The sequence below is a fragment of the Monodelphis domestica genome, chromosome 2, assembly GCF_027887165.1.
Source record: "Monodelphis domestica isolate mMonDom1 chromosome 2, mMonDom1.pri, whole genome shotgun sequence".
Taxonomy (NCBI): domain Eukaryota; kingdom Metazoa; phylum Chordata; class Mammalia; order Didelphimorphia; family Didelphidae; genus Monodelphis; species Monodelphis domestica.
In genome coordinates this window covers 530,886,202-530,912,985 of record NC_077228.1, presented here as the reverse complement: position 1 = coordinate 530,912,985, position 26,784 = coordinate 530,886,202, and the positions used below count along the sequence as shown (strand labels likewise).

The 26,784-nt window shown below is 43.3% G+C and overlaps 1 protein-coding gene across 5 annotated transcripts in view; it reads left to right on the top strand.

Annotated features, from left to right (window-relative positions):
• The first annotated feature begins 1,796 nt into the window (after nucleotides 1–1,796).
• Nucleotides 1,797–26,784, top strand: part of DIS3L2 (DIS3 like 3'-5' exoribonuclease 2) — a 384,538-nt gene continuing 359,550 nt past the window's right edge. Inside the window, exons 1-2 of one of the 5 annotated variants that reach the window (XM_056819939.1) lie at nucleotides 1,797–1,922; nucleotides 23,570–24,272. In XM_056819939.1, the coding sequence (XP_056675917.1) occupies nucleotides 23,591–24,272 (682 nt within the window). In that variant the 5' untranslated portion in view covers nucleotides 1,797–1,922; nucleotides 23,570–23,590. Of the gene's footprint in view, nucleotides 1,923–3,762; nucleotides 3,886–4,263; nucleotides 4,407–20,871; nucleotides 20,891–23,569; nucleotides 24,273–26,784 lie in introns of those variants that run through there. The other 4 variants (XM_056819938.1, XM_056819940.1, XM_056819941.1 and 1 more) reach the window with 4 other exon arrangements.

The following is a 26,784-nucleotide window of genomic DNA, read 5'->3' as shown; positions in this document are numbered from 1 at the left end:
AGCCATTTTGCCCTATTGGCCTCAGTTTCCTCTGTAGAATTACCTCTGTAGAGCTGGAAATGGCAAATTGCTCCATTTTCTTTGCCAAGAAAATTCCAAATAGTCACAAAGAGTCGGGCAAGACTGAAAAAAAATGAACTGAATAACATTCTCCTGGTGTTGGGGAAAAATGTTTTACCTCTACTATTTTTGCTATTTTATTGGAATAAATGTTTTTTGCTAAAGAAATGATTTTTAAGGAGAAGGATACCAGTGGGGGCTCATGAGCTACTATCAGGAGGATAGCCACCCACAAGACATCTCTTACAATGAAAGAAAATAGTAGCTGCCCCTTTGGAGTTCCAAAGCTGAGAGGGTGGGGTAACATATATGTATAAAACTTTTCAGGGAGGGATCAGAAGAGGCTTCCTTTAGAAAGTGATCCTGTCACTATACTTGGAAGGAAGTTAGGGATTCTGAGAGGTACAATTTTCCAGAAATGGAGGACAGCTTATCCAAGGACTTGGAGATAGGAGATGTGATCAGAGAAGGTTGTATAAAGGCAGTGCTCCAAAGGGTCAGGATGCCCTCAGTGCCTGGCATATAGTAGGTCCTTAATCCATGCTTACTTGGTTGACTGCCCCAGGTCCTAGGTCATCCAAGCTCTTAACTGTAGGTTCTGAACCAAATATTCCATTCAGAAGGGCTCCTTTGGCCTGTACCTTCAGGCAGGGTTTCCTCTGGGAAGTTGACTTGGGAAGAGTCCTCAGTTCCCTTGAAGTGGCTCAAAACTAATGAGATATATTAAAGACAGGATAAGTTTTATTCAACCTGATGTCTTGGGATGCCTTGGGACCCAAACCTATAGTCAGGGCAATTATTCTCCTTTAATAGTAACCCTTTTCTGAGAAATCAGTACCATCCACATAACTCATGGTACCAGCAATTGATGGGCCTTCAGCTTCTTTGCTTCTCAGGCCTATGGGATGAATTGGCCTCTCTCCAGGAAATGTGGGGAATTCTGGCTCTGGGCCTGGTGGCTCCTCATGGGGGCTCTGCTGGCTTTCCTGGTGGGTGGTTTTCTGTCAGCTGTTCTCTCTCTGGAAGCCTGGATCCCTTCTTATCTTTGTCTTGTGTTTTTCCTTCTGGGTTTCTGTGTGGTGGCAGATTCTTACTCTTCTCCCAAATCTCTGCCATGGTTCTTTCTATACATTCCTAGCTATGGACACACTAAAACCTAACTCCAGATAGGTGAGGCTCCATTTGTGTATGGTTCTCTCCCCAAACTCCTTTCATCTTCCAGCAATTTTTTGCAAAGTCAAGTACAAGAAACGAGGCAGGGTGAACCCATAGAGGACTGGCTGGCACTGGGGTCAGAGGATGTAGATTCAAATCTTGCTTCTAGTTACCTCTGTGTTGTTCAGTCATGTGTGACTTTTTGGGACCCCATTTGGAGTCTTGTCAAAGAAACCAAAGTGGTTTGCCATTTCCTTCTCCAGTTCATTTGACCAATGAGGAGTTGAGGTAAATATGGTTAAATGATTTGCCCAGGGTCACCCAACAGTCCTGGGGAAATCACAACCTTCCTTAATTTTGGTTTGCCCATGTGAAAAATGGGGAGGTAGAGTTTGGTTTAACTGCTTCGAAGGTCCCTAGCATTTTGAGATCTATGACCTAGCTCAGGGGATCCAATTGGCCCAGGGCTTACAGGTTGTCTGACCTACCTTAGCCAGGCCCTCCCCACAAAGGGAATTTCAGTTCTTGTTTTGTCTGTCCAGGAAGTTCATTTGGGAGGAGGTGCTTCCTACAGTCCTCCTGGGACATGTTTGAGCACATCTCCTATGTTGGGTTTAAAAGCTTCACACTCCATAGTTTTGGCACAAGGCTCCTCTGATTGTCCTCTTCCCGAACCATCTTAGAGTTCTCTGGACCTGGGACAGGAGGTGAGACTGCTTCTCGCTTCTCTTTATGCATTTATAGTAAATTGTTTAGAATTAACCCTGGAAAGGTACTGAGCCCTGCCTCTCAGTCAAAAAGAATCCTGCTTCTGGTGTTTAACTCTCCCTGTGACTTTGGGGGAGGCAGTTTCCTTTCCCCAGGCCTGAAGTTCCTCATCATTTCCACAAAAGGAAAGAAAGTTCCCTCCAGGACCCTTTATTCTTTGGTATTCACTTAGAAGCCAAGCTTTGGGGGGGGGGGGGGAAGGAGAGTCTGCTTGCTTTGAGGCTTTGCTATCCAATTTCACTCAGTTAAGAGCAGAGACGATGGTGGTGATGCTTGGTCTGGGCGAGTCCTTCCTCATGCAGCCACTGAGATGGGATGCTGGGTGAAAGGGCTTTCTTTGGTCCACGTGTAGGCAATGTCTAGCAGAAAGTCACCCGTGGGGATAAGTCACTGTTTGGAGACTTGGACTGTTTACTCCGGGATTTGCCTAGGGTCTTCTAGTCAGTGATGACAACCTGAGTTTTCTCTCTGCTATGCAAAATTGATTCTTGATGCCCTTTGGGGTTTATTATTATTTTTTAAAAGGATTTCCTATCTCTTTAAAAGCCTTGTGGTTTTTGTTTAAAGGAATTAAACCTAGCACTATCTGCCTGCAATGAGGAGTGGCTTTTTGTGAAATTCAGACAAGTGTGCATCTTATCCCTTTTCTGAATGTTTGTTTGAATGTATTTAAATTCCAGGCAATGCAATGCCGTAGAGATAAATGTCTCTGGTTCTGCTGCTGGGTTCTGTGGTCTCCCCAGAGGCTCTGTGATTTGCCCTAGGCCAGGCCATGGCATCCTGGCAGCTAGGATGTGTCCTGGGCAATAGATAAGGGCTATTGGATTCAGGGCAAAGAAAACCCGAGTTTAATTCCTGCCTCAGTCATTTACTAGCTGTGTGGATCAATCATTCTGAGACTCGGTTTCCTCATCTGTCAACTGGGGATGATAATAGCACCTAACTCACTGGGTAGCTTAAATGAGACATGTTTGTAAAGCACATTGCCAAAGAACACACATTAGCCAAATGCTGGTGATTGTGGTTATTTTAAAGCCCTCACCTTCTGTGTCTTGGTAACCCAGTGGGCAAGAGCTAACCAATAGGTTTAGGTGACCTGCCCACAGTCACATTGCTATTGAGGTCAAATTTGAACCCAGGACCTCCTGAATCCACTTCTGTTCTCTAGGTGCCCCTATCAAGAAGCTGGGATTTGAACCCAGGTCCAAACCCAGAGCCCCTCATTCTATAAATCTGGATTAAATTGCTTTCCTGCAGGCAGGCCACAGGCAGTTTTATTTTCACTGACCCCCCAAGTGAGGGAGGTGCAGCTGGTTCTTCCCTGGCCAGTGTCGGCGGCTCCTGGGCCTTGGCCATTCTGGAAGGACATTAGAGAAACAGGGGGGTTCCCGGCGTTTTGGGGGTCCAGTTTTATTATGTACAGACCCACCGTAGTGAGCCAAACCGGGATGCAGGGAGTCCCTGGCCAAGGGTCCTTGAGGTTAAGATCCTGTGGATAGAACTGGTAGAGCTCGAAGCAAGCACCTCTGTTCCTCGTGCAGCAGATACGGGATTTATACTGCCTAAAGCTTTGCACGCAGCAGGCGCCCAATAAATGCTCGCGCCCTTTCCACCTGCCCAATGCAGTGGTAGAAGGTGCCTAGTGTATACCACTCCTCGCTGCGCCGCGCCGCTCCCCTCGGGATTCCCCGCGCCTACCTCTAAAAAGAGCAAGCGCTACCTCTAGGAAAGTCCATCTTGGGGCCCAGCGGCGGGCACGGTGGACCTCAGTTTCCCTGCGCGCACTTCGCCCCCAGGCCTTTTTTGGCCCACGCCGCAGCCCGTAGCGGCTCAGCCCGCGACCCGGAAGTGGATCCTCCTTAGCAACCTGGAGCCTGAGGGGCGGCCAGAGCCGGATCAGCGGTGAGTGACCCCCCCCCCCCCTCCAGCCCGGCCGGAGCACGGCCTCCGCGGGGAGGGTGCCGGGGCCACCGGGGCCGTGGGATTACTGTCCGGCCGCGCCTATCTCTGGCCTCGCTCCAGGCCGCCGAGTCTTGCTCCTGCTGCCGCGGTCGGCGCGCAGGGGGCGTTTCCCTTCACATCTGGCGCCCCCGACCCCGCCGTCGAGGGGCACGCGCCCTGCGTCCTGTCTCCCCCACCATCCCATCCCATCCTGCCCTGGGGAGGGCGCGCGGGTCTTGGACCTTCTGCGCATGCGCACGGGGGGGCATGTAGGTGGGGAGGTGCTGCACGCCGCTCATGCGCACTCCCTCCCCGACCTTGTGAAGTGGTGAGGAGCACGTGGTTCCTTCTTGTCGCCCTGTGTAAATGGGGAAACTGAGGCCCTGGGAGGCGAAGGCTCTGATTCTGGGTCGGGCAGCTAGGAAGAGGAGCCCGGGCCTGGAGGAGGAGCCAGAAGAGAGCTCAGAGCCCAGATCGTGCAGGTGGGGGTGGGTCATAGGGGGTGTGTGTAGGGCTCTTCCCCATCCTGGACCCGACCATGAGCCCCCTAGCCCCATTAGGCCAGATGCCCGGGAAGAGAGAGTGGGGGTTCTAACAGCAAATCCAAGGAGGGACCAGCCGTGGTGGCGCCATGTTGGGCGGGTGAAGGGCCTGTCAGTGTCCTTTTCTTGGCCAGGCATGTCTGATGGAGCTGGAATAATGCATTCAGGTTGTTAAGGGTTCAAAGGATTCAGAGCTCGAAGGGGGTCCCGCAGGTTATAGTGCTTTGGGGCTTTCATATACTGATTTGTGAAAGTGAAGACATGATTTCCTATTCCACTTAGGAATATTTTCTCTGCAACATTTGTGCAGCCCCCACTTTTTTTTAGTCTTACAACTCCACAATCTGTGACCAGCCCCACTGTTTCTGGAATAAGACCCTTCATCTCCCGTCTCGGGGCATTTTCACTGGCAGCCCTCCCATATCTAGAATTCTTTCCCTCTTCATCTCTACCTTCTGGTTTCTCTGGTTTCCTTCAAGTCCCATTGAAAATCCTACCTTCCCAAGAAACCTCTTCCCATCTTCTTTAATTTCAGTGCTTTCCCTCTGTTGATTAAGTACAGTTGATCCTGTCTCTGGCATGTCTGAACATTTTGATTTGCATGTGGTTGTCTCTCCTCAGTCGCAGAGGAGTTGGGTAAGGGGTTAGGACTCCCCCTTCTTCCTATTCCAAGGTCTTAACAGTACTTGGCTTGGCACCTTTGTGGTTGTTCAGGGATTTCGGTCATGTCTGACTCTTCATGACCCCATTTGGGTTTTCTTGGCAGAGATACTGGAGTGGTTGACCATTTCCTTCTCCAGCTTATTTTTCAGATGAGGAAACTGAGCCAAACAGGGTTAGGTGACTTGCTAAGGGCCACACAATAGTATGTAGTGTAGTGGCAGTGATATCAACTGGGAATCTGGAGACAACTTTCAGTTTCAGCACAGCTACTCAGTTCTTACATGATCCTGGATAAGTAACTTAACTGTAATCTGAAGCCAGATTTGAATTCAGGAAGATGAGTCTATTTGATTCTAAGCCCATGACATCTGTATGTTGTTTGTTCAGTGACATTCCACTCTTTTTGACCCGTGGAAAGCAGTATTGTTGATCTTGGCAAAGATGCTGGAGGGGTTTGCAATTTCCTTTTCAGATGGATTAAGGCAAACAGAGGTTAAGTGACTTGCCCAGGTTCACACAGCTAGTAAGTGTCTAAGAGTGGATTTAAACTCAAGTCTTCCTGACTTGGTGCTCTATCCACCGGGCCATCTAGCTCCCTGCTTGGTACTTAGTAAGTACTTAATAAATTCTTGACTTGGAAATTAGTTTTACCATGATGATTTCTTCCTGTGCATGTCTAAAAAGGAAACTTGTTTTGGATAGCTTAGATTTCAGGATAAATTTTGAGAAGATTGAATATTCCATTTAATAAGCTTGGGTTCAGATTCCCCTGGAGGAAAGTGAATTTGGGAAAGGTAGTTCATATAGTGATGCCAGCTGGGAATCCGAAGTCTTGACATGTAGTCCTAGTCAGCTACTCATTTCTTACATGATTCTGGATAAGTGACTTAAATTGCTTGTTTCACTCAGTTGTAAAATGGGAGGGAGAGTTGGGCTATGTAAAAATTAAAATTAATAATCAATGATAAAATATTACATTAAAAAGATTTATTAATGATCATTGGAAATAAAGGAATAAAAGGGATACAAAATAAAAACCATGTGCCCATGGCTAATCAGTCTGTTCAAAACCCCCATGCTTACCACCACCAAGACAGGAAGCCAAAAAGAGGCCAGAGCCTGAATGCCCACTGAATTTATCCCCTGGCTACAGGAAGTATGTAACTACAGGAAGTCAGTGGGCTCCCAGGAAATGTAGGGGTTTTTTTTGGGGGGGGTAACATTTTCAATTATACACACTAGCTTTGGGGTTTTTTACCTGAGGTGAATTAACGAAAACATTTTTTTTCATAACTATTTCATTGTAATTAATTTCCTTTGAATTTTTTAAATTTTATTTCATGCATTTAAAAACTCCCAGATTACCAAAGGATGCACAAAGAGTTGAGAATCCCTGGACCAAATGATCTTTAAAGGCTTTGCCAGCTGTAATGATTGTGTGAAATGCCTTTCCTCTGAATTTCTCAAAGCTTATTTCCAGGGACAACTAAGTGACTTAGTGGACAGAAAGTCAGGCCTGGAGACAGGCTGTCCTGGGTTCAGGTCTGGCTTCAGACACTTCCTCACTGTGTGACCCTGGGCAAGCCACTTAACTCCTGTCACCTAGCCCCTCCCTCTCTTCTGCCTTGGAATTGATAGTATTGATTCTAAGACAGACGGTAAGGGTTTTTTTTTAAAAGGCTTATTCACACATTTACCCCTGTGTCTTCACCGAATTTTGGGGGGAGAAATGGATGTGTTGCCTTTTCTCCTTTGGAGCAATCATCGTACCTTGTATTGGCCCTGCTTTTTGTGTGTGTGTGTTATACGTATCTGTGCCCAGGACAGAGTATAGCTAGCTTGAGGAAAAAAGATTATGTGGTAGGAGAATTAGTCAGGGCAGTGCCAAAGGGACCAAGGCCATGGGGAGTCAGCAGTCAACAGCATCATTTGTTATGGACCCCATCAGAATCTTGTCTGTCTGCCTCCAGGGGTTCAGCAGCCTGTGCACTAGAGGGGATGGGGACAGCGAGCCAGTTAGTTGACTCTGGTTCCTTCCCAAACGATGGGGCCATGCAGTTTGGCACTGTGTCCCCTCATTAGAAAACGTTAGAAAGTGACAAGTACAGGGTCCTTTAACATGGTGGGCAATTCATAAATGCCTGATAGCTGAATTGGGTTGGATGGAGTCCTGGCTGTGAAGGGAGGAAAGTTAGGCCTGAACTCAGGCAGGAAAGCAGGAAAGACTGGCTGGGATAAAAGACAAAGAAGAGAGTGAGGAAAGTGAGGAAGGGAGAAGAGGAATTTGCTTGTTTGAGGCTAATAGAACTAGGGCTAAGAACTAGGCTAAGATGGAGAGGAGGCTGGAGTGTTTGAGAAATGGAGGAAGACCCTGTGTGCCCTTGAGCTTAAGAAGAGGGAAGATGACCTGGAAGCTGCCAGATCTCTAGCTGGATAGGCCAATAAATCAAAATGGAGTGGGTCTCCATGGACGAGGGCAGTGAGGAGCAAGGAGCCTGTTAGGCTGGCTAGGGAGAGAGCCTCAGAGAATGGGAATGAGAAGGTTCACAGTAAAAGCTACACTTGAGATAAATTGTTGGATTTTTCTCCATACTGTCTGTATGCAGCAGCAAAAATGCCCTACTGTTAAGATTCAGTTCAGATGAACATTTTTTTCCTGGCATATTTGTACTATTTTGGTTAGTTTTAAATATTTCTGGTAATTTTTATATATTATATATATTTTATAACAAAATGTCTGACTTAGAACTTTGTTGTGAGAAATACATTCCAGTAATCCTCAATGGAAGTATTTGATGCTGGTGACAATTCATTTTTGCTTGGTGATATTGGGATGATAGTTTGCTTCTGCAGATATTCCCATTTTCCTATGATTTCTAGTTGTAACCATAAAGGCAGGGTTCAAGGCCCACATCTGATGTGTATTGGCCATGTGATCTTGGGTAGGTGACTTCATCTTGAAGGGGTCCAGCAACTCTCTAAGCTTGTATGTGGCAGAGAAGGTACCTCCCTGCTTTGGGAGAGGGAATTTTCTCACTGGAGTTTCCTTTAGGAATGAAATCTCAGGCCCAATCTGTCTCTGACCTTTGAACTGGGATATTTGTTTGCTTAGCATCATCTAGTTCTGTCAAAGGGAAGGCCTCCTGGAGTTGTCGTGAAACTTGACTCCATTTGTGGCAGCAAGTTGGAAGCTGACAATCCGGAACCTGAGACCTAGTGGAGGAGAGGGCTTCCTCCTCTGTGGTCCAAGCAGGTCATCAATCCTCCTTAGCCCGTGTGTGGATTTTATAACAAAAGGGCCTGAATAAAAAGCATAGTATGTAATGACATTTCTGCACAGTTCTCTGTGGCTGAGGTTTGAGGGCTAAGAGCAGTGCATCACGCCTTAGACTTGGTATATAGCATGATTTTGTCAAGGCAAAATTTGACAACCATTCTTGATTTGCTTGAGGAAAAAATGGGAAATGGAGGCTTATTGATAGTACCTTGGTGCTAATTGGTGAATTCATGCCAGCTGGGAGGTAGGTGTCTGCTCTCTTTTTGGCTGGCCCTTTCTTGAATCCAGCCTCAAAAATAGTAGCAGGCGCGGTGCTTAGTAAATGCTTGTGAATTGCAGTGGGAGAAAGAATGGAAAGGAGAATTTTGAGACTTCTTGGCCAAGTCAAGTCAGCCAAAGTGGGCTACTCATTGACAAGTGGGGTAATTCAGGAGGCAGCCAGAGAGTTTGGAGCCTTTGTATAGACACAGGGGCATTGTTCTTGGGGGTGGGGGAGATGATTTCAGCCTTGGACTAATAGTGAGTTTAAGGGGCAGGTGCAAGTGGAAAGAAAGAAAGAAGAGCCTGGGCCTCTGAGTGGAGGCTGAGGGTAGGCTATTTGACTTGGGAGTCCTTTGCATAGGGCGGCTAATTGAAACTAATGGTCAATGTCTTAATCAGTCCATAAACCTTTATGTGCCAGGCACTGTCTTATTTAAGCTCCAGGAATACAAAAAAGGCAAAAGACAATCCTCATCCTCATAATTTAATGGGGGAGACAAAAAATAAACAAATATGTGCATGTGCATGTGCATAGGTCACTATATACAAACAGTACTTTGCAGATTATGCCCCCTTTCCTTCTTTGCAATTTTACTTGTTTTTGCCCAAACTTACTTAACTATACTGACTAGAAGGGCTGGCAGGGATCAGGGGGACCAGAACAAGATGTGATTTGTGTTTGCCAGACGAGGAAAAGGAGTCTAAGAGGGAAGAGCTGGCTGATAAGTGTGTGAGGCTTCAGGAAAACTTGAACCCTCTCTTCCCATTCATACCAGCAGCTTCTTGCTTGTATCTTGTTTTCCCTGAGGACAGTGCCTGACCAGCTGGACTGCATTGGTGCAAATGAACTCTTTTGCAGGAGACCCTCTTCATCTCAGTGTGGGCCTTGGCCGTGGCTTGTCTAGGGGCTTTGCTTTCTTTCTGGCACATCCTCACCTGGATTCTCTGGGGAGCCATGCTTGAGGAGAGGAGGCAGGAAGTTTGGCTGTGGGTTGGAGGAATGGCCAAATGAGTGATGATCCTCTTGTGCAGCTGAAGTAGAGAAAGGAGGCCACTGAAGTTACAGAGCTGGGCCATATCTCATTTGGGGTTTTCTTGGCAAAGATACTAGAGTGGTTTGCCATTTCCTTTTCTAGCTTTTTTTGAGACAGATGAAGAAACTGAGATAAGCAAGGTTAAAGGATTTGCCTGAAGTCATCCAGAGGTGTCTGAGACTGGACTTGAACTCAGGAACATGAATCTTTCTGATACTGTACCCACTGCACCAACCATACTGTGACTTTAAGAACCTTCTGAGTATGCGGGTGACTCAGGGCAACTGACCAGGATGGCAGTTTAGCAGGATGGTGGTGGGGAAGAGGGAATTCTTCAAATCCTAGGGTCAAGACTAGGCAAGGAAGGAAGCCAGATTAGAGCAGAGAATTCAGGGGAAATGACAGACCAACTGTCAAATGGAAGAAGAAGAATTGGTCAGTGAGGAAGAAGGGAATGAGAGTGGAGATTCTGGTCAGATCATCTCTGAAACCTGCTCCTCTGATAGGTAACATGGCCCTCACTTCCTCTCACCTAGACTGTTGGCATATAGTAGGCACCTAATAAATACAAATGAATAAGAATGACAACTAGCATTGATAAAGCACTTTAAGGTTTGCAAAGCACTTTACGCTCATTTTATCTTCACCATAACCTGGGAGGTTCTCACATGAAAAATGGGAACAATTATAGCCCCCTGGAAAGTAGGGGCTATAATTGTTCCCATTTTAAAGATGAGGAAATTAAGGCAGACAACAGTTGACTGAGTTGCCCATTGTTATGCAAGCCAGGTAGGATTTGAACCCAGGTCTTCCTGACCTCCAGGCTAAAATATAAAACTCTCTGCCTTGCACTTACCTTGTTAGCCTGACTTCATTCTTCTTTTTCCCCTTTCTCCATCATCTCTTCAGTTTCAAGGACCTGCTCTTGCTTCCCACTACCTGACAGCCCAGCTTTTACCTTGATTTGATGCTGTTGTACTGACTGGGCCTTTGGCTGGCTTGCCCTCTGTCCTTCTCCACTCAGCTTCCAGGATCCTGAGCTTCTTTCAGGGGTCGGCTGGTCCTGGTCCTGGTCCCCGTCCCCCAGTTATCCATGTTCCTTTCTCTGTGAAGTTTCCTCCTATTGCTTTGTGTCTCCTGGCTTGTAGACATCATACTACCTTCTTCTGCAGGTAACAGCAGAGGTTGTCTGGATTTTGTGTGTCAGGCACCCAGACAACACTTAAATGTTTGATTGATGGAGGAAGCTGAGAATCTTGGAGTGGAGTGTGGTGTGAGGGTGAACACTCAGCTGTGAGGACTGTGGGGAGAGATGGACATAGGAGGAGAGGGAGAGCGATGATGAGGGCAGGTCTGGGTGAAAGGAAGATTGTGAGTCAGATGCCCAAGTCATAGAGAAGGGGGGAAGAGGGTTTGGGAGGTCTGTGGGAATCTCAAAGGACGAGAAGTGGGCAATAGCCTATGGCACTCATAGAAGTGACTGTGGAATGTAGAGAGGGAGGATGCCGATCCCGTCTCCGAGCCTTGAAATAGGGAGGAGTGGCTAGCAGTAGAATGAGCTTCCAGAAATGTGGATGCCTTAGGGAAAAAGGAAGATTCTAGTTCATGAAAGGCAATGGAGACATGTAAGAAGAGAGGCCTGAAGATGAAGGTGAATCTGCTTCCAGAGGAACTCCCTGGAAGGGCTGGGCTGGGCTGGGCTGGTTTGTGCCTGGGAAGGATGTATCAGATGGATAGGAGTAAAGACAGGAGAATGTTGGCTGGTGAGCTGAAGGGGGAATGTTAGGAGGAAGAGAAGTTCTGAGCAGATCTCTCTCTGTCTTATAGTTCCAGTTGGAATGTTGGTGTGGACCAATAGAGAGAGCGGTTGGAAGCAGATGGTGCTGAGGATAGGGAAGAACTTAGAAATAATGCTGGTTACTGATGGAATAGGCTTACTGGGGAGGGAATGAGTTTCTCATAACTGAAGAATTTTAAGTAGGAGCTGGGCAGTCATCCGTTAGGGACAGTGCATGCATATAACTTTTAATATTCCTGTCTATACATATAGACAAACATCCATATATGTGCTCATTTGCAAACAGGAGAGCTCCTCTGAAAACTGAGAAATGGTGTTGGCTATGTACGAAGAAAACCTTATTTTTTAGGCCTTGAAAAGAACCTGTTTAGGTACATCTGGGTAGCATAGTGGATGATAGAACACCAGACCTGGAATTGAAAGGTCCTGGGTTCAAATCTAGCCTTAGATACTTCCCAGATATATGACTGGACAAGTCACTTAACCCCCATTACCTAGCCCTTAGTGTGCTTTCTGTCTTACAATTAATACTAAGATAGAAGATAATTGTTTAAAAAAAAAACAAGAAAAGAAAGGACCTACTTAAACAAATATTTTTATTGAGTTACTGTTGCAGGAAACGTGGGATTTTATTTTATTTTTAATTTTACTTTTATTGTCACGCAAAACACACTTCCATATTGGTCATTGTAAGAACAAACTCCTATAAACCCCAAACCCCATAAAACCAAAAATTCATTCACTTGAAAGATGACTCCAACAGTTCTTTCTCTGGTGGTGGAAAACATTCCTCTAAATAAATCTTTCAGGATTGTCCTAGGTTATTGCATTGCTGAGAGTAACCAAGTTTTCTCATAATCATCATCCAGTATTACTGTTACTGTGTACAATGTTCTTCTGGTTCTGCCTATTTCACTCTGCATCAGTTCCTGCAGATCTTTCCAGCTTTTTTTTGAAAGCATCTTGCCTTATCATTTCTTTTAGCCTATTCTATAAGCAACATGTACTGTAATTTGTTCAGCCATTCAGTAATGAATGGACATCCCTCAATTTCCAATTTTTTGCCACTACAAAAAGAACTGATATAAATATTTTTGTACAAGTAGATCCTTTCCCCCTTTTTATTATCTTTTTGGGATACAGATCCAGTAGTGGTATTACCAGAGAAAAGGGTTTACACAGTTTTATTGCCCTCCAGGATGGTTGGATCAGTTCATAACTCCACCAACAATGCATTGGTGTCCCAATTTTGCCACCCTCCAGCATTTATCATTTTCCTTTACTTCCATATTGGCCAATCTGATAGATATGAGGTGGTACCTCAGAGTTGTTTTAATTTGCATTTCTCTAATCAAGAGTGATCTTGAATATGAAAAGTGTGATTTTAAAATCAATTTTAATCAGTGAATTATCCTGGAGTATCTTAAATTCTACAGATACAGAGATCATCCTCCTTCCCTAGATTTATTTCATTTCCTTTGGGGCACTGCTATCCTTTTGGTCACTGGGTTTATAGTCTTTGACTCACTTTCTTGTTTCTCATATCCAACAAGTGACCAAATCTCTTATTTACATCTCCCCAGTGACTTCACATTCATCACTGTTCTCTGCTTCTTGTTTAGGCTGGCACTGTCTCAATAGCTTCCAACCTCTGCTTCCTTTTCTCCACTGCTACCACAGTAATCTCCTGAACACATTAGACCATGGCCCTTCCTTACTCAAGATCTTTCCCCAGCTCCCTATTGCTCTGAAGCAAAAGAGAATTCTGCTGCTTGGCTTGGCATCTCCCAGGAGCCGCAGGCTCCATCTGCCTTGACTTTCCTTCTGTAATATTTATAGGGAAAGATGGAGGGATTGAAAAAACAGGGGATACGGGAGGTTTGTAGCAGGGAATGGAGGAGTTGAAGGGAGAGAGGGAATATGGCTGCTGGTGAGGCAAAGGAGAGAGATTCCCCCTGCCGAGAGGCTATATTTTTGAACAAAATGGGGTGTCCAAGAAATGAGCCACTTATGATAGCCTGTGGGGATGTCTTCTTGCTGTATTGCTGCCGAAGTTGCCCCAGAGCAGGTAAATATGGACCCTCCTGAAGGAGCCTTTCCCCAAAATTTGGTTGCCCAGCAGGGGTCTGATAAGGAACATTTGTAATTGGATGACTGAATTGAACTGAGGTTCAGCTTCCTCTATGCCCAGAAAAGATAGTCCACTTATCTGACTGCGGTATTCAAATAAGATAAATTTTAATAACCAGTTTGGATTGGAGAGGTATCAGGGAAAAGGGATGTCCCTGAATAAGGTTGGAGTCTTTCTCAGCTTTGGAGCTGAGGCCAGACCTCACAGTCTGGTGGGGGGTTTCTCTTATTCCTGTCTATACTATATCTGTGCTAGTTTTCTTAAATTCAAAATCATAGCAGTAGACAGCAAGCAACAAGAAAAGTTCTGGTTTTCAGATCTGGTTGGGCCTGTCTCTTTGGGTTGAAGAAAATAGAAGCACCCTATCCAGACTGGGAAGCCAAAGCCCCTCCCACTTCCAATGCCAGGAAGGAAGTGCTCAAGTCACAAGACCAACTGCCACTCCCAGTTGCCCCTTCCCCCACCAACTATCAGTTTTGTCAATTTCTTCTCTCTCTAATATTCCCACTGTTGCTTGTTCCAACACAGTGGCAGAAAGTCCAGAACTTTTCCTAGTTTCCTTTCCACACTTCCCACATTCTGTTCATGTCATGCTAGCCTAGTTGCTGTTCCCCAGATTCAGCCTTCCATCTTTGGGGTGTCCCGAGACTCCCACACAACCCTGAGCACTACATAAACATTTTTGAGCCTCAATTTCCTCTTTTGTAAAATGGGATAATACCCACGTTACCAACTTCACTATGAATACAAAACCGTTTGCAAATGAAATTCAATTTAAATGTCCACTCTTAGGCCTAGGGACAAAACCGTGAAGTGAAGAATTCTGAACGGAAGAATGCTAGAAGCTCCACTGAGAGTTCCTGGTCCTCTCCAGCTTGAAGAGGGCCCTCTTTGCAGCAGCCCTGCTAGAACAGGTGGCCTGCATGAAAGCAGGCTTCTATTTTTCTTTTAATTTCAGTCATGTCTGACTCTTTGTAACCCTGTTGGGGTTTTTTTGGCAGAAATTCTGGCATGGTTGTATGTTTCCTTCTTTAGCTCATTTTACAGATGAGGAAACTGAGGTGAACCAGGTGAGGTGACCAGCGTCACACAGCTAGTAAGTGTCTGAAGAGGAGTTTTCCTGATTCCAGGTCTGACACTCTGTCCACCATACCACTTAGCTGTTCTTTTTACATACTTTCAAAAAGTGACTCTTGGTTTTACAATGTAAAATAAATACCTAGTTACAAAAAATTTGAAAGAGGAAAAGAAAGCCCAAACAGCCCATAGTGGAGTCTTCCAGTGTTTGCCTGCATGCAGCATTTCATTCCTCTGCAGAGAACAGATGGAGGGGCATTTTCTTATTTTTTTTCTTGGGGGCCAAACCTGGTCACTCATATTATTCAGGCTTTGCTTTGTTGTTTCCATGTGAATTATGGTATAAGGCACCTGACTTTTGGTCTTTGGGGCATATGTCTAGCAGTGGGATCCTGGGTCAAAGGGTAGGGAATGTGGCCATTTTTCAAATGAGAAGACTTAGGCACAAGAGGAATATGACTTGCCCTAGGTCCCACAGTCCAGTTGGATCTGTCAGGACCAGAGCCCAAAGCTTCAAGCCACTTTCCACTTTCTTTTCACTAAACTCTATTGATTCTATTTGTTTGGAGTTATTTCCTGTGGTCCTTGGAGACATTGATTTAACATTTGTGGTTGTTATTGGGTGCCTCATATGAACAAATTACTGTGCTGGAGAGACCTGAGCCCCACACTGTTAGAGCTTACACTGGAAAGAGAGCTGACTGAAGTCGAGGACCCAGCTCTACTTCCTGCTGTGTGATTGAGACATTTGTCTCTTGAACTAGTCCATGAGGCTCTCATGCTGGCAGAATTGAATTGAGTATGAAGAAGTGTTTGTGTTCTTAGTTCCAGAGTTTTCTGTTTGCATCTGTAATCTATTGTGTGAATTGCATATTGGTCCAAATTTAGGTAGGTTCCTTAAAGAAGAAAAAGCCTACACTTGCATACTTCAGTTAAACATTGATTAAGCACTTACTGTGTGCCAGATTCTGTGCTAGGCATTGAAAAAACTGGACCTCCAAGACTTTGGTCATCCATTTGGTACCTGAGAGCCATTAAGGATTATTCCAGCCATCAACCAGTTCCAAATCTAGCTAACTAATATCAAACTAGAACATTTCTCTCTCTTTTCCCCAAGAATAGCACAAGGTACTTTATCTAATACTTTACTAAAATCTAATCCAGTTATATTCATAGCAATCTATTTTACCCTATAAAAAAAAAAGGGAAAATGAGCCTTTAGTGTGGCATGGCTCATTCACTAGGAAACCTTGCAGGCTTTTGGTGATACATTTGGTTTTGATTGTTTGTTTCAGGCAGCCATCCCTCAAAAAAAAAATTTTTTTTTTAAGGAGAAAGAAGTTAAAAAAATTGAACAAAACTGATCAGACCCTCCCCAGTCAGACTGTCTGTGTCAAGTTCCATACCTTTGACCCACCCCAGCTTCTGGAGAGGACTTTTGAAAGGATTTTTCTCTTGTGTCTTCTTTGAGGCCAAGCTTGTTTTTGTCTATGCTTAGATCTTAAGATATAAATTTGTTGATGACTACCCTACAAATTCACCTTAGTCTCTAGACAACTTACTACTTTTTTTTAATAAAAATTAAATTTTCTTGATTCATCATGTTTTTCATTCTAAATTAAGGGTATCTAGAAGGTAGCTAATTGGCTCAGAGGATAGAAAGTTGGTCCTGGAGACTGGATCTGGGTTCAAATTTGGCCTCTGATACTTCCTAGCCATGTGTTCCAGGGAAGTTATTACTCTTCTTCCTTGGAACCAGTACTTAATGAAAGTAAAGGTTATTAAAAAAAAATCAAGAATGTGTGTCAGACCTCCCTGTTTTGCTTCCCCAAATTCTTAATTCGAGGGATAACTTCTCACAAGTTCCCATTTCTACTACAGCACTTAGTTTCCTCTTGTTAGCAAGTATCAGACCCAACCTTGTATTTCTCCTTTTTGATTCCTCCAACTTTTAAGAACATTTTAATTTAACACCCCAATTATTTGTAAAAACAATTTAAAATATTTTTTTATTTTATTTCTTTCTTTCTAAAACCCTTACCTTTTGTTTTGGAATCAATACTGTGTATTGGTTCCAAGGGAGAAGGGTGATAAGGGCTAGGCAATGGGGGTTAAGTGATTTGCCCAAGGGTCACACGGTTGGGAAGTATCTGAGGCAAGATTTGAACCTAGGACCTTCCATTTCTAGTCCTAGCTCTCAATCCACTGAGCCATCCAGAAACTTTAGGTTTCTGAGCAGAAGTTCCATGATCCTACTCTAGTTTATCATCCCATCTATTGCACCCCCCCCCCATCCCTTTCCCCTCCTACTTTGCTGCAGGGTAAGATAGATTTCTATACCCAACTGAGTATGTATGTTCTTCTGTCTTTGAGCTAGTTCTGATGAGAGTAAGGTTCAAACACTCCTCTCCCCTTTCCCTCCATCTCTCCCTCTACTGTAAAATCTCTTTCATGCTTCTTTTGTGTGAGATTAACCAATCCTACCTCTCCCTTAACCCTTCTTCAAGTGCATACTTTTTCTCATCTCTTAGTTTTATTTTTTTTTTAGATATCATCCTGTCATTTTCAATTCACACCCTTACCCTCTCTGTCTATGTATACTCCTTCTAACAGCCCTAATAATAATAAAGTTCTTAGGAGTGGTATCATCTTCTCATGTAGGGATGTAAACAATGAATCTTATTGAATCTCTTATAATTTCTCTTTCCTGATTTCCTTTTTATGTTTCTCTTGGGTCTTGTATTTCAGAGTCAACTTTTGTATTCAGATCTGGTCTTTTTTCAGTGGTCTTTTTTCAGGAATCCTTGAAAGTACTCTATTTTTGTTGAATAACCCATTTTTTTTACTTGATTTATACTCAGTTTTGATGAGGAGGTGATTCTTGGTTTTAATCCTATCTCCTTTGCTCTCTGAATCATCATATTCCAGGCATTCCAGTCCTTTAATGTAGATGCTACTAAAGTTATCCTGACTCCATCATATTTGAATTGTTTCTTTCTGGCTACTTGCATTATTTTCTCCTTGACTTGGGAGTTCTGGAATTAGGCTATAATATTTCTGGGTGTTTTCATTTTGGGATCTTTTAAAGAAAGGGATAGGTAATTTCTTTCAGTTTCTATTTTACCCTCTGGTTCTTGAATATCCAGAATATCAAGGAATAGAATTTTCCTTGATAATTTCTTGAAAGATGATGTCTAGGCTCTTTTTATGATCATGGCTTTCAGTTAGTTCAATAATACCTAGATTAAATCTATATCTATTTTCCAGGTCAACTGTTTTTCCAATGAGGTATTTCATATTTTCTTCTATTTTTTCATTTTTTGACTTGGATTATTTCTTGATGTTTCATGGAGCTTCCACTTGCCCAATTCTGTTTTTCAGAAATTCTTTTCTTTAGCAAGCTCTTATACTTCCTTTTCTATTTGGTCAATTCTCCTTTTCAAGGAATTGTTCTCTTCAGTGGATTTTTATATATCTTTTTCCATGTGGCCAATTCTGCTTTGTAAGAAATTTTTCTCTCAAGTGGATTTTTTGCTTCTTTTACCATTTGACCTGTTCTGTTTTTAAAAGTATAATTTTCTTCAATATTTTTTGTACCTCCTTTAACAAGCTGTGATCTCTTTTTTCATGATTTCCCTACCTCACTCATTCCTTTTCCCATTTTTCCTTCTGCCCCTCTTTTTCAACTTTTTGAGATCCTCCAGGAATTCTTTTTGGATTTGAGACCAATTCACATTTTTCTTTGAGGCTTTGGATGTAGCAGTATTGATTTGTTGTCTTTCTGAGTTTGTACTTTGGTCTTCTCTATCTTATGGTGAGTTTCCTTTTTTGTTTGCTCTTTTTCCCGGCTTTTCTTGACTTTTAACTGAAAAACAAACAAACAAACCTCAAAACTAAAATAAAAGAAAAAACTGTTAAAGTTGAGTTCTTTTCCTTTGTTGAAGGGAGTACTGTCCCAAGCTTCAGGTTCTTTGTGCAGCTGCTTTCAGAGTTAGCTCAGGGGATATATAAGTTTTTCAGTTCTTCCAAGATGGTTTGTTCTAAGGAGAGGTGTGTTTAATATTCTTCTGGCCTATGCTTTGGTTTGTGAAGGAACATAAGCACTCTTTTACACATTGACCCTGTGATCAGGATCTCTTGCTCCACTGTAGCTGCAAGTACTGGTAAACTGTTGTTCCTTCTCACCCTGGGACTGCAATACAGGACACCTAAAGCCAGCAAAAGGACCCCTGTAATTTCCTTCTGACCAGTTCATTTGTCTTACTCTTCTATCAGTTTGTGGCTGAGAGCTCTAGAAGCTGATGCTGCTGATTCAGCCATTCTCCAAAGCCTGAACTGGGTTTCCCAGGTGGGAGCCAAGATGGTGCTCTTCATTCCCTCCCTAGTATGATAGACTTCATGCTGACCTTCTGAGTCATCTCTGGCCAAAACATTGTTTCACCTCATCTTTTTTGTGGGTTCTGCCACTCCATAATTTGCTTTGAGGAGTTCTATAAAGTTGCTTGGACGGTAATTTGGGAGAAATCAGGAGGAGTCTTATTCCTTCTTTACCATCTTGCCTCTGCCTCCCAATTCCTTCAACTTTTGAAGGATGAAATTACCAAGAAGGCAGATCAGGAAGTTGTGATGTCCTCTGTTATGGCTGGGAGCTCCAGCAGATGTCTTGAAGCTCCCTGTACTATACCATATAATGCCTCTATATATAGAGTTTTATGACCTGTTTCCCAAATTCTTTACTCTTTTTGTCGATAGATAAAACTGTTCTCTCTAAAGATATTAATGATTTGGTAGTTGCCAGATCCAATAGCCTTTTCTCTGTTCTCATCCACAACTTTTAACCTTTGACACTGTTGATCACTCTCTTCTTTGTTACTCTTTTCTCTAGGTTTTTCCTGACACACACCTCTTAGTTCTCCTCTTGTCTCCTCTAACCATATGTGTCCCTTGGAGTTCTGTCCTGGGCCTTCTTCTCTCTCTAGGATACTTTACTTGAGAATCCCATTAGATTCCATGACTGGAGTGACCATCTCTGTGCTGATGAGTCTCAGTTATACCTATCCTGTCCAGAATATACCTATTCTGCTGATTTCTAGTCTTCTATCTCCAGCTTTCTTTTAGACATCTTGAACTGAATGTTTAGTAGACATCTCAAATGCAACACCCTCTTCTCCTCCCCCTCTGCGCTCCCTTCCCCCGCACCCCCCGCCCAGTTTCTCTATTACTGTTGAGGGCAATACTATCCTAGCCTAGGAGTTGTCCTTCCTCAGGCTCTCACTCCCCAAATTCAATCTATTGAACTCTTCCCTTTGGCATTTAAAGCTATTTTATAATCTCTTCCTTTGCTCTTTCCAGGCTTCTTATATCTTTTACACCTCTCCCCCTTTCCCACAATGTATTCTTTGATCCAGTGACAACTGGCCTCTTGACTTTTCCTCCAGTTAGAGAGTGGGATCTTCAGGAGGGTACTGCAAAGAAGACTGAGGTGGAATTGTCTAATAGGTGAGTGGAGAACCACGAGGGAGTGTTCTGAAACCCTAGAGGAGACTGAGGATGGAGAAAAAATAATTGGATTTGGCCTCTAAGAGATTGTTGGTCACTTTGGAGAGGGGGTTTAGGTTGAATGATGTGGTCAGAAACCAGATTGTGACTTTCATCCAGATCGTCTCCACCATTGCTTCCTTACTTTAGTTCCTAGATTTCCTTGAATGAACATATTTACTTCAGTTGGAGCTGTGGTCTCCTCAGTATCTATTTTAGTTGGTGCTGATTTAGCTAAGCCACCCTTTCTTAACCTGTCTGGCCACTGGTTACTTCCTCTTGTGAACCCTCCAGAGGAGTCCACCAGCCATTGAGGGAAGATCTTTTTGGGGATCTCGAGACATGGAATAAGTACCAGGGAGAGTACATGGGCTATCACTTTTCCCTTGTTCTTCATACTTGACTGACTTACTTCCATTTCCTTGGACTAGCATTTACTAAATAATTTTTTGTTGGTAATGTGCTATGGCTTACATAAGCTTACCATGTGACTTTATTTGCTTTTTGGGTGACCTCTATCTTTAGTTTTTTAGAAAAAATTCAGAAGAGCAACTAGGTGACTCAGTGGATAGAGGACCATGCTTGGAGACAGGAAGACCTGAGTTCAAATGTGACCTCAGACACTTCCTAGCTGTGTGACCCTGGGTAAGTCACTTAACCCCAGTTGCCTAGCGCTTACCACTCTTCTGCCATGGAACTACTACTTAGTATTAAGTTTGAGAGATAAGGTAAGGGTTCAAAAAATGTTTAGTTTTCTTTATGTTTAAAAAAAACTTTAACATATAAAAATATCTTTTGTTTTTAATATTATTTATACCTCCCCCTCCATCTATTTACATATTTTTAAATGCAGTGTCACTTTCCTATGTCTCCTTTTCCTGAGGAGTTAAAATTTAGAATTTAAATTATAAGAAACCTATTTGAACAAAATAAACCAAAGTTTCTGACACCTTAGTGTGTACCTATAGGCCAAGGCCTCTCTGCCAAGAGGAGTCCGGTGTCTTTCATTGTCATTCTTTTGGATCCTAAATTGGCCATTGGATTGATCAGAGTTTTGAAGTCTTTCAGAGTTGTTTTTCTTCACTTTGTTGTGGTCATTGTGTACATTGTTGTCTTGGTTCTGTTTACTTTATTCTGTGTCAGTTCCTACAGATTTTTCCAAGTTGTTTTTGAAGTCTTCATGTATTTTGTTTCTTATATGTAATGATATTCTGTAATACTCATATGCCACAATTTCTTTAGCTATTTTTTGATTGATGAGTGTCTAGTTTCAAGTTTTTTTTTTTTAACACAAAAAATGCTACCATAAATGTCTTATTCAGTGGATTTTCTCCTCAGTTTTTGACATTTTTGGAGTTTTTTTCTAATAGTGGCATTTGTGGATAAAGCTATGTAGAGTTTAATGACTCCTCTAATACAGTTCTAACTTGTTTTACAAAGCAACTGGAGTAATTAATAGTTTCCCCAAAAAGTGCATTCCAATGTCTAACTTCTTGCATCTCTTCAATAATTTCTTGTCATTTTTATCTTTGTTGTCTTTGACATTCTGGTGGGTAGGAGATGAAACCTTTGTTATTTTAAATTGCATTTTTCTTATTAGTAATTTGGAGCATTCTTTTGAATGGTTATTGATAACTGGCATTATTTTTTGTTTTGAGAACTATCTGTTCATGTTGTTTAAACATTTATTGGGGGATATGGGACTTGAAGACTTCAGGAACAGTGGTATTCTGGGTATCTCAGCCAGATAGTATTACTGGAAGAATCTTAGTATTAAGTAGATAGACCTTGGAGTCATTAAAAGAATTCCACCAATTTCCTGAATAATCCTGCACTCTTTCAGTTCAGTTCTGGCCAGTTTATAGTATCTGCCTAAGAGAGATGCTCAGATAAATCAGTTCTGTGGGCTTGCATTCAGCCATGTAACCTATTGGAGACACTGGGTATGCCTCACCCACTTGCTGTTATTCTGTGTGAGTGCTGCTGAATTGGAGAGTTGCTCTAGAGTCTTGAGGAGACTTTCACTTGACTCTTCTTACTCTAAATTCTATCCGCATTGGCCTCTTGGTATGCTCCATTCCATCTCTAGCTCTACCTGGGCACAGACCGGACCTGAAGCCTGTCAGGTTTCCCCTCTTCAGTATGAACTCTTGGGACCCATATTTCCCTCCAAGGCTCAGTTGAAGCATCACTCTCACTTCTGTTACCCCCAGTTCTCCAGAAATCCCTTTCTATCAATTGTGTGATTCTATAAAACAAGTCCTGAGTGGACTTGTCTCTGAGTAGGTAAGATTCTTCTGTCATGATGGATGAAAGCTCTTTGAGAGCAGGGACTGTCGAGCTGGGACTTGCACCCCTTTTTTTGCTCAGACAGGCTGTCATCTAGCCTCTGTGCCATGCTGCTTCTTGTACTCAGACCCAGTAGGGGCTTAATCACTGCTTATTGAGCGATTGGCCCTTATAGCACTCGATGTAAAAGCTTTTTCCTTAGAGGGAACAGTACTGGGTTCACCTTGGCCTTTTTTGATTCTTGTATTTACTTCATCCTTTTCATCCTTCCTTTTCTTCCTCTCCTTTTTTTTTAATTTTTAAAGAAACACTTCATTTTTTTTCTGCTAAGCTGGTTAGTGGCAAGGCAGTTTACCAGCCCTTTGACCTTGTTTTCTAAGAAGGCAGCCAACTTGGCTTTGTCCCTTGGTTAGGGCAGATGCATGGAGATTGTAGCCTGCATGTTGGACTGGGAGAAGTTAGCCCAACAGGAGGGGGAGGCCACTGTGGCAGGGAGCTGCCCTGGATCACTGGGGCCAACACTCAGAAGAAAATAAGGAAGATACTTAGTTGAATAAACTGGATCTGAGACCATCTGCGTTGTTGTGTCCAGTAGTTTGTCTTTAGCTGAAAAGGGTTTAAATGTTGTCAGCCTTTGAAAAAGGCAAAGTAGGGTAAAGGCTTTTTGTTTCTTCTTCCTCCCCCCCCCCCCCCCCCCCGAATGTAAATCTTGGGTCCCAGTCCGTTTTCTGCATGGCATATAACCAGACTGGGTCTATAGACTGCAGCGTGGCCACATTATACATCAAAGGTTGACCCATTGTCACTCCTGCAAGAAATCTGATATTCTGTTTTTTGTTTTTAACACTGTGAGAAATCCAAAGCAGACTTTTACAGGAGTCCTGTATCACTCTTACTTTAAAACGTCATATCACATTGTAGTTTATCTCCATCCTAATAGTTTATGATTCCTAGTCCGTTCTGATGTAATACTGACTTTAATGCTCTTGTGTGCTAAGAAAGTAATTTATTTTTTCTATTTGCACTGCTTTAAAGTTTGGGCATATTCCTTGGAGTATGGATCACCTGGGATTTGTCCGAAGTGGAGTGAGAGAGGGCACCAGCAAGCTTGCTGTCCCACAGAAGAATGCCTATGCCCGGCTAGTCCAGCAGCACCGCAGTGGCCGCTTCCGTTCCTACTTAAATCATGTGGCTCAGAAGATGCAGTTAGAGGAGATGGGCTTGGCTGATGCTGGTTCCGATGCAGACTTGCCTTTGAAAGTGGGGATGACGCATGAGGCTGTAACAAGAAATGGGCTGAATGTGCCTGGTTCTTCGCCAAAGAAAGCTATTCCACCAGATAGCACTGAATGTCTGGGAGTGGAGATGCTTCCTGATGACAGTCTTGAAGCCTCCAGGAAAGCCCCTGAGATGTGCCCGCTGGGAGTGGGGGAGATGAAGGAGGCCTACTGTAGTCACCCTGGAGAGAGCATCTTCGAGGTGGAGAGCTTGAGCCGGGGTTTGAGTGGCTGTAAGTTCGCGCAAAGCCCGAGGTCAGGCCATGTTCTTCAGAAGGCTGGAGCCTCTGTAGACAAGGATGTGTCTGAGACTGGGCAGAGCAGACTTCAGAAAGGAAAATATGCCACGAATGTGGAGAAAGCACGGGACATTTCTGTGGCAGAAGAGCGGCAGTGCCATCTGGACCCCCATTCACTGACTTCTGAGAGGCCTGGGCCCCTCCCTCCCGAGCAGCTGCCAGGTGAGCTCTTTGTTGGGTGGTTGGATGATCCATCCTCATTTCGGGGCACTGGGGCTGTCTGAAGTGATGGAGATGGCTGACCCAAGCCATTCTTGTCCACAAAGCCCAAGAGGGAGGTACACACACTGATGTGGTAATGGTGGTGGTAGCTTTCAGTGAGTCACACACAGGGGACCTGGCAGGAGGTGGTCCCTGAGGGTCCACTTTGCCTAGTTAGGGAAACTAAAAGGTAGTTGAAAGATTGAGTTAGAAATGGGAAGATCTACTAGGTTGGGAATTTCTATGATTAAAAAATGAATTATTTTATTGTCAGTTGGGTCAATATAATGAAATTCAAGACTATCATCTTCTTGGAAAACTGGGAGCTAAGTTATTTCTGGATCTCTGTGCTTTTCCACTGGGATATCTAGAATGATAAAACAAAACAAAACCCTCCCTAGTCAGGTGAATACTGGGTAGGATGGCCCAGGGACCTTAAGCTGTTTATGGGTACCAGCCTCTCATGGGAATACTCATTTTTCTAGCTGTTAATTTGTTGGGTTTATTTTATGCTTTGGACATATGGCTAGGGGAGAGGGGAAGGAAGGGAATAGTAAAATTATTTATTTTAACAAGGATTTTCTTAAAATATATTCCAAAGACTTCCCCACTGTAGAGGTGATAATGTTATTTATTCATTTATTTTTATAAGCCTTACCTTCTGTCTTAGAATACTATGTATTGGTTCCAAGGCAGATGATTAGTAAGGCTAGGCAATTGAGGTTAAAAGACTTGTCCAGATTCACACAGCTAGGAAGTGTTTGAGGTCAGATTTGAACCCAAGACCTCCTATCTCCAGACCTGACTGGCTCTCAAACTTGAATTAGGAAAAAATGATTCATGCTCACCTCTTTATTGAACAAGAATTATTTCATCTTGTCTTTGTATCCCTGTGCTTGGTACACAATGGGTGCTTATTGGTTGACTGTTTGGCACCCTTCACACATAGATGTTTGTCATTTCTCTTCTTACCAATGCTTATTCCCTTAGGATTTTTTTTTGGTAGCTCTTATTGCCATAGTAGACATTTCTAAAACAGTATTGTTTTTTAGTGGGGACACTGTACAACTCTGCATTAAATCCCTTTGTGTTAGTGGGACTGTCTCTTAACAGAGTTCATGCTCATCCAGTTAGAAGGGCCCCCAAGGCTGGGAAGGATAGCTAATAAACTGCAGGAGAAGCCGGGGACAATCAAAGGTTATCAGGTGATGTGTTGGGGAGATGACATTCAGTAGGGATAAGAACAAAGCTTTCCCCTTGGAATCAGGGAATCAACTTCAGAAGTGGAAAATAGGGATGGCGGTTTGTTTGAAGAAGATTGGGACTGGGGAGTTAGTGGGTTTGTTAGTAGTTTGATACAGCAGCCAGAAGCTGATGGGATCTTGGAACGGCCTGCCTGCCTTCGAGGGGAGCAGAACTATCGGGAATAAGGAAGGTGGTATCATCATTTAGAAACCCTAGAGTATTCAGAGGGGAGCAACCGGCCTGGTGAATCTCCTTGATTCTGTGTTATATTAGGGGGTAGGTTAGAGGAAATAGGAATGTCTAGCCATGAGAGGAAATAAGACTTGGGGTCTGATATTTGAAGGATTGTCAGGTGGAAAAGAGATTAGACTGGTTGTGTGGGCAGAACTAGGAGCAGTGAAAGCTGCAAAGAAGCCAGTTGAGGCTTGATGTTAGGAAAAACTTCCTCTAATTAGGGCTGTACAGCAATGGAATGGGCTGGCTCAGTAGGTGGAGGGGTTCTCTCTCATTGCTTGTGAAATGGGGGGAGTTTTAAATAAGAGTTAAAAACTAAACATATATATATATATACATATATATATTATACATATAATTAGCAGGTTTATTTAGCTAAAGGGAGGAGGGAAAGGGGATCAAGGAATAACTAACTTTTACCCCAAAACAGAGATTAAAACCCTTATAAATTCCTATAACTATTCTAAATTAACTCCTAAAATTATTAAATAAGATTTGGGAGGGTTTGGTAGGAGCAGAAACCAACAGCCAAAGAATCTCACACAACTGGAGTCTTCTTGGACCAAGCTAAAGTCCCAGTAAAAAGAGTTACTCTGCAGGTCCACACAGGATCAAGAGAGGAATGATGATCAACACACACACTGTCTACCAGTGTGAGGTAATCACTCACTCAACCATTCCTTTAAGATGGTCCAATTTCCTGGAAGCTTCAAAGTCTTTTTCCTTTAGAGAGAGCCAACTCCTCTCTCTCTCTGTCTTCTTCCCAGAGAGTCAACTGTCACTCTCAACTGCCTCTCAGCTCCTCAGTGCTTTCGGAATTTTGACCCAGTCTTTGCCCTGTGGGATCTCCTGTTTCTTGCTTTTGCTAAAAGCCAATTCTTACAACAGTTCCCCCCTTTGCACAAAGCCGAAATTGTTGAAAACACCATTTTGGCATTTGTGCACTAACAAACTTATATTATCTTTTAACTAAAATTCTTACCCAAAATAGCAA